At 39.6% G+C, this 13,217-nt stretch overlaps 1 protein-coding gene across 5 annotated transcripts in view; it reads right to left on the reverse strand.

Moving 5' to 3' along the window:
- Positions 1-13,217, reverse strand: part of stx1a (syntaxin 1A (brain)) — a 54,839-nt gene that overhangs the window by 9,828 nt on the left and 31,794 nt on the right. For all 5 annotated transcript variants that reach the window (XR_004213223.1, XM_031861360.1, XM_031861361.1 and 2 more), the window contains exons 4-6: positions 9,538-9,612; positions 7,492-7,565; positions 7,064-7,172 (exon numbers count right to left, since the gene is read on the reverse strand). Coding sequence is in view for 4 of the 5 variants with exons in the window: in XM_031861360.1 (XP_031717220.1) it covers positions 7,064-7,172; positions 7,492-7,565; positions 9,538-9,612 (258 nt within the window). In the remaining variant the exon portion in view is untranslated. The remainder of the gene's footprint in view (positions 1-7,063; positions 7,173-7,491; positions 7,566-9,537; positions 9,613-13,217) is intronic.

Below are 13,217 nucleotides of genomic sequence, written 5' to 3' on the forward strand. Positions count from 1 at the left end.
CCGTATAATCAAGGCTTTAAAATGACTAATAACCGTATAATCAAGGCATTAAAATGACCAATAACCGTATAATCAAGGCTTTAAAATGACCAATAACCGTATAATCAAGGCTTTAAAATGACTAATAACAGTATAATCAAGGCTTTAAAATGACTAATAACCGTATAATCAAGGCTTTAAAATGACTAATAACAGTATAATCAAGGCTTTAAAATGACCAATAACCGTATAATCAAGGCTTTAAAATGACCAATAACCGTATAATCAAGGCATTAAAATGACTAATAACCATATAATCAAGGCTTTAAAATGACTAATAACAGTATAATCAAGGCTTTAAAATGACTAATAACAGTGTAATCAAGGCTTTAAAATGACTAATAACAGTATAATCAAGGCTTTAAAATGACTAGCCTCTCCCGAGTCCCGTATTTATTATCTTTTGCTTCCTCTTCTGATCTATTTGTCATGGTGGAGTTTGATCTGTTTTGAAGCTGTAAAGGAATATAGACAAAACTGCTCATTGTTACCTTTTGCATTCTAGCATTTGTCCTAGATTATCTTGTGCATGACACAAGTGTCATTAACCTCTAATTCTTTTAGAAGAAGGATTAATGAATACTTTTCAGGTTTTATATTCTGTTTTGAACAGTTCGAATCTCTGTTTCTCTATTTTATGAAACCTACTGTGCAAGTTTGATTTTCTTGCCTTTAAAAAGACATGACTGTTATTATCATAAGAAGTAAGGCACTGCATTTTAGGATGTTAAAAAGAAGACAGGTCACATGTAAATACTGAGTCATGAGTCCAATATCAGTCATGTTTGATAGCTTCTAACAGCTTGGGTCAGTCTGCACATCATTTGTAGCGGTTAAGATTGAATCTCATACTTGAAGGTAATCTTTAGACATATCCCCTTCGATTGTCAGGATGGGCAAAGAAGAGTAAACAGGCCTCATTATTCTTGGGTGTGTAGTGTTCAGAGAGTAAATGAAAGAGGCGCACCAGCAACTTATTGAATACCTTATTAAGTTTTCCTCAATACTCCCTGGCGCCCAACAAAATGCATTTCTCTATATATCTACTCTCCCTGCTTGTACCACAGCAGCACATCTTATTGCTTCTTCCTGCTGATGTGTTTGCTTCTTATCCATCGAGAGACTTGACCTACTTCTTGAATATTGCCTACCTCTTTGCTACATCTACAAATATTCTCGTGTATGAGCACTGACTTTGCATGAAGTGCTGCTTAAGTTGAGCTCCACTTCTGTCCCACTGACACTGTAAGTCACAGCCAGACTCTGTCAGCATCATCTCCAATCTTTCCGTTGCACATTAAGTCCTTTGTGGGGCTGTGTATACAGTCCACACAGTGAAGTACTATCCCTTCCCCATAAAGCCACTCGGTGTCCCCATAAACCATTAAATGGTGTACAATACAAGCTGAGCAGATAACAAATCTGCAAGTAACAGCATGTACAGGAGCAGGAGTTGGATATGAAAGAGAGAGGAAGCTAATATTATAAAATATTGGCAGGGTAATAAAGTTCAACCAATCACAACTAATTCAAATAAAAGGAGATTTCAGATGTCACAACTGAAAATACTGTTCTAAAGATGTTTGGAAAAAGCAAGAAGGGGCCAATGAAAAGTGCATCAGGCACACAACATGCAGGAGGCAAGGCACCGTACATGGGTGAAATACTGTTTCAAGAGTATTTCATTTAGTAGACTACTGTGTACATGCAGGTACTTGGACCATTTCGGCTTCATGCGCCACTGAGCAACTTTCATATTAATGAGGGGACCCCGTCTCCAACACTGTTTCCAGTTCTTTTTATTTTTATTTTTTAGCAGGAATTGGCGCATTTGATTGGATGACAGGTGACTTTACCCTTAACATCATCAGCACATGATCGGCTACTGCTGTTGTATCAGCTCTAGGATCTGTAAGAGTGCTGTTTGCTGATCAGAGTAGAGTAGCAGTCAAAAACGTGACAAGGGAGGTCACGTATGGAACAAACCAATTTAGCCCAATATAGGGGACATCCCTAGTGACATATTAGTTGAGGTAAAAGTCAAGACCACTTAATCTAAAACCCCTCAGGGAGAGACACATTTTTTATTTGTAGTATTTTGAGAAATATGCAAATTTATAGAGCACAGAGAATCCAGGTCAAACAGCTGGCCAGCTAAGTTAAGCCAACTGCTGCTGACTGTAACTCCAGATTTACCTTACAGACATATTCACACCTAACTCTTGGCAAAAAAGAGAGCAAGTGTGTTTCCTAAAATGTGAAACAATCAAACCACGCTAAACAATTAGTTCTTACCAGGCAGCCAAATACGGTTCTGAAAAGTCTTAAACTTGCATTTTTTCTAATGTCTCTCAGGGGGCGACTCCTCTGGTTGCAAAAAGAAGTCCGAGTTTATGGTCTCAATCACTAGTTTCAAGTCTTTTTCAATACAGCATGAAGTTCATTTTGTAAATTATGGTCCAGTTTAGAGTAGAATAGACAATAAAGTACGCTTTAGGGCGGGCTTACTGTGATTGACAGGCTATGGCTTCCAGAGTGTAAATGGCTTCGCTATGACACTCCTTCGTAGTCCAAATATGATAACTTCCGTCCACTGCTTGCAAAAGGCCAAGATGGCGACAGTCAAGATCCAAGATGGTGATGGCCAAAACACCGAACTCAAACTTCAAAATGGCAGTCCACAAACCAACTGGTGACGTCACAGTGTCTACGTCCACCTCTATACAGTCTAATTAATTCATTGATTAACCTACACAGCTGGCTTTGTCAGATATCGCTCTGCTTTTTCCTCTCTGGAACACCAGCGGCTGTGGCTCCAAGGGGTTTTTGGAGGCAACTACAAAACCTCTATTCATGACCTAATCAGAGTGTGTGCGAGCATGTGTATGTATTGTATTTATGTGTGATGAAGGCCTCAGTGCAGAGTGGTAAGGTTGATGGTGAGTGATGATGTTGGAAGGCAGAGCCGATGATTGCGTTCATGAACAGAATACTGATGACGCTGCTCTCCAACCTTTACTGGTGCATGAATGTGTGTCCATGTTCAGAATGTACTTTTGCATAAACTGGACCTATCGTGTCCAATCCAAACTTCATGTCCATATCAAAGCAATGCATTTCATTTAGTTATGGTAAGGTGGTCCTGCCGTTTCATTACCATGTTTGAGAATCTACTCATGTTCAGCAATGACATTTTGCAGTTTGACAAATGAGAGGACACAAAGAGGAGTGAGAAACCACATTCACCACATCACTGGGATATATTCCCTATTCTCTAGGCCTCTCTGATTATAAATAATATCTCTATCATTAAGGCTAAAACTACAACATTAAAGAGGGTCACAGACAGAGTTAAAGGACGGAGACGAGTGACAATGAGTCATGGATAATTGTGAAGAAGGAAAAAAACGAAGGCACTCTGGTGCTACCCTATCCTATTTATCTCACTTCCTACACACACACACACACACGCACACACACTCCTCATCGCCTTTTTTTTTTTTTTTAAAGCCCTGACAGGCTTCGAGGGAGGCTCTTATTTGTTACCATGGAGACCCAAACACGGAGAAGTCTAACATGAAGCCAAGAAGTCTCATTTCACCCGTAGCATATTTGGGCTATTAAATCATTCATACTATGTTGCTGCGAGTAACAGTATTATTTCATTTCCGTTGTTATGTAACACAGGTGAAGTGAATCCCCGAAGGAAGAAAGTGAAAAGGCGAACCACGCAAATGTTCATGCGGGCAGAGCAAAAGAGGCAAGTGATTTTTATGCTTCTGTTCGCTGCAATTTCACTTGCAAGGAATAAGAAAAGCATGGCGCTTATCTGCACATGTATAGGTCAATCTGTTTGCTATACAGGAGGAATGGGTTAGTGTACATGTGTCTTTTTCCTGCCGACACGCTCCCAGCTCAAGCATAGTCCGTGGGGAAATAAAATCGAATAATTAAATGTCAAAGAGGCCCTGCGATGACTATGACCAAAATCCCCTCCATCCTGCTGGGCCTGTCTGCTTGGAAGTGAATAAATGTGTGATATTCACATTCAATAATAAACTAAAAGGCTACAGATGTGTTTCAACTGTAATTGGCAATGTACAATTATCCAAACAGATGTGTTAGACAATTTGGAAAATACTGTTACACCTATTTGTTTTTTGCAGAGAGTTAAATAAGATCGATTTATAGCCCTTCCATTTGTCGGTTACATATGAAGCTGGATTCAGAATTATCTAACAAACACGAGATTGGTATCAATCTTCTCATCAATCTCATGGCAAAAAAGCAAATAAGCGTTTATTTTCTGTAGCTCAGCAGCTCATTATGGGAACACTATTTAAAAATAAGTCACTGTTTATTAATGAGATTAGGAAGGGGTCAAAGTTATCCAAAGTGTTAAATAATACAGTGTATATTCTGCAGAAGTAGGATACTTGCCTCTATGAATCAAAGGTGTGACAGAAGTATCAGCATCCTGAAAATAGTGTATTTTGCTGCTGGGAACAAGTGCAAGCATTTAATTCAAACAGAAGAAACCCAAAATATAAAGAAAGGCAGTTTGGTGGGGGCTGTTGCAAATATATTTGGACTTGGGGTTACTGTGGCAATGTTGGCCGTGCAAATAGGGGCATAAAATGCTACCGTCTTGATGATTACAAGTTTACAGTATGTCATAGTGTTGCTTTTGTGTTTCTCTTATCTCTCTATCCAGAAGCAAACTGGAAATGAGTAAAGCAGCAGAGGAAACGTCGATATTCAGTCTGACAGAACAGACTAGATGTCCCTCTGTGTGTGACACACTCTTATTGATTCACACGCAAACAAGTCAAAGGGGTTGGCACAACACAAACACAGCTCTCTTTTCACATAACCCTAAAGGAATTAAATGATGTTAGATCAATATAAGGACAGATGTATTCCGAAGGGAAAAGCTTTACTGGAGACTTGCGATTTTGTTTCCTACAAAACCTTTTTATGCCTCATACTTATAATTTACCCCCTCCTCTGTGCTCTTACGCCATCTCCGTACTCTCCCTGCATGTCTAATCCCTTCCTTGACGACAGGTGACATCAGCTACGGCCTCCACCAGCTGTAAAAATAAAAACAAAATGAGTCTGGAGGAGCTTTATGAAAAAGGGAGTCAGGCGTGTGTGTTCTTATTCATCAAGGATGGATGTGTCTAACCTTTGATTAACCCCAGAAAGTACTGTGTGTGTGGTTACTGCTGTTCATTTGATTGGGCCACGTGCCGTGTATATTGGGCGGTGCTCATGCATACAGACCTGCTGCATGTGTCTGACAGATGGCAAGAGGAAATTACGTCTGTGCCAAGTGTCCTGCAGCATAACTGCGCCTGCTCTCCTCTGCTATTACCCCAAAAGGAGTCATAGTGTTTTTCTCTGCTCGCTTGTGTGGGCATTTGTGTGCAGGGTGACTGTATCACGATGACTGTTGGGGGCAGCTGGCAAGGTGCGGCCTGCCAGGATGCCGTGGCATCGTCTGGTCCAGGAGCCCGGGGCCTGCAGCTCATACCTGTCAAATCATATAGCATACAGTGTGACACCAGAGTGAGGAGCTCACATCGGAGATGGAGCAACCTGGCACGTGCATGTACTATATGGGTGTAGGTGTTGGTGATGTTTGTGTTTGTAGTGTGAGAGTGGTTGTTTTGCTACTACACCAGACACGTTCAAAATACAATACTGTATGAATTAGATAAACGGACATTTCTCTATTTTGCCATGGATGATTGAGTGGGATGATAATGGTTGGATGTACTCCAGGTTTTATGTTATGCTGTCACTGATGTACATTGTTTTATGTAAATTTGTGTGGAGGGTTTTTAGCATTTGTTTTAACATATTTGCATGTGTGATGCATTTATTTTATTTTTTTGTTCAAGTCTATGTTCTGTGTTTTACCTGCGTGCCAGACAAAATTCCCATCGGGTCGAAGTGCATAAACAGAGCAAGTCAGCTTAGGGCCGACGGCGGTAAATTATTTTTACCGCCCATGTTAAAGCCTCTTTTTTTCATCAATGACAAACAGTGAATAACATAAATGCAGGAGAAAAATAACGCACTTAATATATTTGCATAATTAACCATGTGGTTCTATAAGCCTGTCAACCCAGTAGAGTGAATGTTGATGGGTGTCAAATCATTTCTAGTTACTTTAACTATTACACAAAGTAAAAACTGTTTGCCAAAAAGACTCATCACTGTAAATCAAGACAATGCATGGGAAGCTGATGCCAGCAGGATGTTGTGCTGACAAAGTTTTCTCCTGCCTGAATTCACAAAGCAAAGGCTGAAATGAGTGAAGGGCCTGCTTCAGCGATCATGGGACTTCTCATGAAGTTCACAGATTTTGTCAAAATGAAATCAATGCAACGCTGCAGGCATGTCTATAATTCTGAAATGGACTAGTATAAGAAGCGAATACAGAAATCATACATATCAGATACATAGCAGTACTGGCACATCTTTTCTTCACATTGTCACACTTTCATACGAGTACGTAGACATAGTAATGCTCTTGTAAAAAGGGACGATAATACTGTGCAGGTGTAGAGTCACAGTTCAGTTCACACTTCATGAAGTGATAGAGGATGGGGGTGCAGGCTATATTTTTAGCTTAACATGACACTAATATCAAACTAATAATAGTGGGAGGATGAAGAGAAAGTGGATACGGCTGAGGATAACTGAAATGCCGGGAAACAACTTTTCTAAAATCTATTTTGACAAGCACCTTCAAAAAATGAATAAAGAAATCACAAACAGCTGTTTTGGACAGCACTTACTAAAGCTTACCAATAGTATCGGCCAGTTACCCTTTTATGGAAGGTATGTAGTTGGTAAAATAATGCAAAAAAAAAAATACTAGAAATCTGCACACAACAACCAAACACTAAGGCTGGGAAGAGATGCAGATGTGTTACTGTAATTTATACAGTGTTAATGTGTGTGCAGTCAGCATGAAGTGTGGTGGGAGGTTTAGTCTCCCGGGTCTACTCACTGATCTCCAGCTGTCTCTGAATGCGTCCCTTGCAGCGCTCCCTGTAGTCCGACTGGGTGGTGTTGTATTCTGACATCACCTCGACAAACTTACGGGACAGCGTGGAGTGCTAGAGACACAGCGAGGAACAACAGCAGTAGACACAGACTTAATAAGTAATTGGAATTGTAAATGAACAGGAGGTGAGCAGGTGCAAGCATTCATTGACATCACTGTCGGTGTAGCTGTGTCCACATTCCATACAACCTAACTCCGAGTATGTTTTGAGTATGCTCACACTGAAAAAGTAATAAAATTGATGGATACAATTGGCCCACAATGCTCTGCACAGAAGAAATGGAGGAGCTGCAGGTTGTAGTGGCAAGTAAAATATAAGAATTACATTTTTATAAAACAGTTTATCTTAGTAAAGTTTAACTGAACTATACCTGTGTCTTGCGTATCCTCAGGTCAGCTGATGACTTGTTCTGGCTTTCTTCTTGCTCAATGGATTGCTGGATACCTGGAAAGATACACAAAATCGACATCCAATTGCTCCTCTTGAAAATCATCAAAACAAAACAAATATAAAGACTAGAGTGTTGCTGACTGCCTCTAGAAGTTCCACTACACTACACAAGAGAAAAGTGTTGGATGAAAAAACCAACGTACTGACACTACTTAGTGTTAGTGGGGCTGAAAGTGTGAATCTGAGGATAGCCCGCTTGCACCAGAGGAAAGGTGATGAGGTCAGAAAATCAAAAAGGATTGTATTCATGAGAGCAGAAATGTGCTCAGAAAACCTCATGGCCGTCTGCCAAATGGATACATAAACATTTTGACCTGAGGGTGGTGTAAGAAGAAAGATCAGGAGATCATTAAAATCCATGTTTGTTTGCATGGTACTCTGGTCAGCAGCAGCTGTCAAGATATATTGCTCTGAAAGCGTTGGACGCACAGAGACAGATCGTCCACCTTGACAACCGTAGAGAAACTAATTGCCTCCCTGTTTTTACAGCTATAGCCAACAGAGTAAACACGTTCACTCATACAGTTAAAATAAGCAATTTCAAATTTAAGAATATGGTAATTTGTGATACATGTAATGTCTGAAAATTCTGCTACTTAAACATAACATAAGGCGAAGCAGGCTCTATATACACAGTACTCTGTACTGTACTATACATTTATATATTATATGTGAAATATATAAAAAATTCTTGAATTTTTAACAGGTGACTGAAAATTTTCCCACAAATGGAGCTAAACAACTAGCCATATGTAGCTGTTTTAGGGTTTTGATTAAACTGATGATCACATGTCTGAAACTTACACTTACTCAGCAATTACTTGTGTATGTAAGTTTGTGCAGTTCAGAGGGTTAAATTAAGACGGGTTTCGGCCAAAATGTTTGTTTAATATTAATTTAGATATTCCAAAATCTACAAAGATCCCCGTAGGAATCACTTGTCTTCTGTCCTTAAAGAAAGGAACTCACTGAATCCATTAGATTGATTAGGAATCATTATTGTGAACCAAATGATAGAGCAAATGATGTCAGTCCTTCTTGATGACCTTTCCCAGAATGCAGTTCGACAAAAATGAGGTCACGTACTGACCAACCCAACACATAAACGCAAACACACAAACAAACACACAGCAGGCACACGCACTTACACAAAGGTATCCTGTGTCAACAACTGACTTGGACTGGAGAGACACCGTTAGAGGCTTGTGATGCAGAGCCGGTTGTGCCTGATAGCACTTGTGTGCATCAGTGTCCATATATGTGCACATGACACTGTGTGTGAGTGTGTGTGTGTGTGTGTGTGTGTGTCTGTGAAAAAGGAGCAGGAGAGACATGAAAAAGCTGCCACCAGGGGAAATTCGCTACAGTATGTTTCTGTTATATTAGTCAGTTTGTGTGCACACGTGTGAATAAAACTTGTATGTGCTCATGCAAATGAATCGCAGGCACCTCCTCTGTTGTGAGTGACACTAATGACTTTGCTCACTGCAGCACAGACCCTAGGAGTGCAAACTGAGTTTATCTGTTAGCTGCCAAATTCTATACAGGTCTCTGTCTCTTCATGTCTCACTTGTTACCCTCTCCCTTCTCCTGAGGAAGCACCCTGGCTGTCACATCACATAAAAGACAAACTGCTGCACACACTGGTTATGGAAATAAAGAAATGATGACGTATTGTTATTGGTTAAAGCTGGAACTGAAAGAGCACAAAATGACTAATTGTACAACAATCAATTATGTGAAATTAGCAAATATTTGCTATAGTTGCAACTTCAAACGCAAAGAATATTTTCATATTTTTGGCTGCTCATCAGTTCTTGAAACTCGTGGCAATTTGACAACATTTGAAATTTTGTGTACTAAACATGTAATTATTTGAACACAAAAACGCAAAAGGGTCTCACTGGCACAGAACATAATCATTAGTTGCTGCTCTAGCAGGAGAAAATAGAATGATTATACTCACTCTTTAATTTGGAGCGTATTTTGTTGGCAAACTTCTTGATGTCTGCCATAAGATCCTCCAGCTCAGCCTTCGTTTCTGAGGAAAGAAGAGGACAGGAGACAAGAGAAGAAAAGTAAAGAGGAGAAAAGAGATTAGTGGACTTAACTCACCCGCTCACATAAACCAGACACTTTCCCAGAGACAGAATCAATATTGACACACAAATGAAATGACTCCAAATGTCATTCCCAACAGGGACAAACAATTCATCAGCTTCAGTCCACAGCAGCACATCTTATTTAATATTATACTTGTTTTTAATATACTCTTATTTGTTTACCATATTTTATTGTAAATTTCAACATGTTTCTATTTTTAAATCATGTCTTGTATTTTGCACTGTGTTGATTGTTTAATGTTATGCACCTTCCACCGAGTCAAGTCCCTTGTATGTGCAACATACTTTGGCAATTAAACGGTTCTGATGTTATCCTTCCTTGTTACACAGCGTCCTTCACGTCCCTCTACAGTCCGCTGTCCTCTTTTCCATCCAGGCCCACACCCTCAAACATACACACTGTACTGTGGAGACATGAAGATGAAACTCATTTGGGTAATGGACGTGTGGGTGCTGACAAGTAAGATTTGCTATTTTGGTGACCAGAGAAACAAATGAAATCACAATCTGGACAACAACAGGATGAACGTATTGTTACCAGCAGGAGGTGGAGTTGTCAGATTTCAATGATGACCAATCGAATCATCAAACTCCCTCCAGCATGAACTACTGACAGTTTTCTAAATGGAAACTGTTTTTGTCCAGAATGCACAAATGAACAAGAGAGTCCCTGAGCACAACAACTCTACAGTTTGCTAAAAATGCACAATATAGAGCAGAAACAGACTTTTGACATGACTACTGATGAATTGATTTGTCTGTTGTGCAATAAAGCACAGACGTGTGTCCACGTCTCCAAACACGTCTGAAGGCAAAAGTGCTTATAGCTAACGACTACACTAACAAAAACTCCTGTTGTCATTGAGAGGCATGAGAGAGAGAGAGAGAGAGAGAGAGAGAGAGAGAGAGAGAGAGAGAGAGAGACTTGATAACTGCAACGATGGGATGGGAGAACAAGATGGGTCGTTTGAAGCATACTGACACCTTTATTTAGCTTAAGCCCGGTGTTGCACGATTTATTTAGAGTTTCTTTGCTGCGCTTGTTAAGCACGGTTTAGCCAAATTATGTGAAAAAGCTGTTACGTAATAACTTGTTTTTTTTTAACTTCAAATGTAAATGTCATAGCAGTGGCTCTACTTGGGGCTTTTCATTTTTTTGATCAGTGGTTGTTTATCACAAACACCCGTATTTTCCACATTAGCGCACATATAGGCACAGCTCTTCTCATCAGTGCAAGCTTCAAAAAGGCAGCAGCACTGACGGATGACTGGAGTGACTGTCACGCCACGTCACCATGTTGCTAATGACAAACTGAAGTTTCCTTTTAATCTTTTCTCCCTTCTGTCGCTCATTTCAGCTACAGCCAAACCAACCGTTTCATAATTCACACTTCAGATTATTACACATGGGGGATGGCACTGAAAACTCATTTTATCTGAAGTTGTAGGTCAGTCTAATTTGCAGTAAACCCCCCTAGATTAATTAAGTCTTATCTCAAACATCAATAAAAGATCTTCTGTTGTAACTGTATAAAATGGAACAGATGGGAAATAGATTATGATTACTTTTGTCTTTGTGCTTTCCTCACGACTTTAAAACCGCCTTCCTCGTTGTTTTCATCCCCTCAAAATGTAGACAGACCAAACGGGTGGTGTGTCCTATTTGATCCTACAAGCTACTTCACCTGTTGTCACTTTTGAACAAATTATAAACACATAAGGATATTTTAAGTGTCCATAATTACTATAAAACCTTTCCTATGAAGATATATTTTATATTATTACAACTGTGTATTCCTATGTAGTAATTAATTCCCTACATAAGTTAAGGGTGCCCACAGGAGCAGATATATACCTGCGTACAATGAGGTTATAGTGAGTTATAAATAATGTATTAAAGGTTTATGTATTGCTTACAACTTACAACTAACTAGTGGGGTTAAAGTATGGTGTTTTTATCAATTTAGTTTTTAGAGGAGCGAAAAAAATCTGGATCTGGAACAAAAAGGAAGAGAAAAAGAGAAAACAGAATGGCTTTCACACTATTACCCTGGAGCATTAACTGCCATTTTTAGCACATTGAATGCAGTGAGATTGTCATTCATCATCTTAATGCTATAAGAGAACCAAATCTCCATATGTTAACAAGCCCTGGAAGCCAGCAGACTTAAAAGATGGTCCTTAAAGATGACTCAAGTCCGACCACTCAATCAAACCGAACTGCCTGCAGCACTTCTCTATAATGAGTTTGTTTCTGAACGATACCTGCTTCTTCAAAGCTGCATAAATCCCAAAGATGAATAAGAGACGGGGGTAGACCTACTAAACTGAAACCCATAGCAAACATCTGCATCCAATTACAGACAGAGCCTCAGTGGATAATCTGATTGCACAGTTTGGGGAAGACTTAAATCACTGGTAGATGTTCAATTTAAAAAAATGGGCATACATGTACGAAAGAAGCTTCAAAATGATGAGATCATCATATTGTTTCCTTCTCCACGGCTGCTTTGCAAATCTTCATTGTATGAATGCTCTTCATGGCAGTTTGAGATATCACTCTTTGACGATTAAAAACAGCCCACATGGCTGAAAACTCCTAAACACAAACCGACAGTATAAAGTGGAGGATCCACTATTATAATCTGGCATAATTTTATTCACACTGAATAATATGTCATATGAATCCTAATCAGCAGCTTATAACAAACACAGGAAGACATTCTCTGTAAATGTCTCCCTGCTAACTAAACTTCTTTACATCGACTACGTACGCAACTTACTTTAACCCAAACTATGATCTTTTGCTTAACAACGTTAAAATTGTGACGTGCGTATGCAACGAGTTGATAATGAGAACGGGTCGTTAATTGACAAGCGAAAAGCTTAAAATGTGCCTTCCAATGAGACCACACCAGCATGTTTTTTCTTTTTCAACAGATGCTATTATAGGACCCAGGTGTCAGAGCCAACAATGCGACGAAAAACAGAAAATAATAAATCAATCAAATGTAAAAAATAGGCTTCTAACAGGTCTCAGAGTGTAAAGTCCTCAGTATGAGTTATTCATCCACAACCTAGTCCCCAAACATACTTTGTCACTCTTTATATTACTACTACTACTCCTAAATCTTTAAGATTTAGGGATTACAGGCAACTCAAATCAGGGAATTCTCAATTACATGCATCAGCATGACAAATCTCTCGGCCACAAGGAAGCCCAGGCTGGATGTTATCGAAGTTTCTTAAAGATAGCCTCTTGAGTTTTTTTACCACTACCTGTCACTGCCTGTTTTTTTGAGTGGGTCCCCAATCTTGTTTGTTGTGCACATCTCTAAACACTTTAAAATCATTCTTCTGCCAATGGCAGAATGTATGCCGTCGTATACAGTGATGTTGAATCAGCGATCAAGCTGAAGAGGTGGGCCGAGGCCCTCAAGGCAAAATGAATAAGCAGTGCTCTGTAGTATGTAGTATGTGTGTGTGTGTGTGTGTGTGTGTGTGTGTGTGTGTGTGTGTGTGT

The sequence above is a fragment of the Anarrhichthys ocellatus genome, unplaced genomic scaffold (genome assembly GCF_004355925.1).
Source record: "Anarrhichthys ocellatus isolate YVR2014 unplaced genomic scaffold, GSC_Weel_1.0 scaffold24, whole genome shotgun sequence".
In the NCBI taxonomy this organism is placed as follows: domain Eukaryota; kingdom Metazoa; phylum Chordata; class Actinopteri; order Perciformes; family Anarhichadidae; genus Anarrhichthys; species Anarrhichthys ocellatus.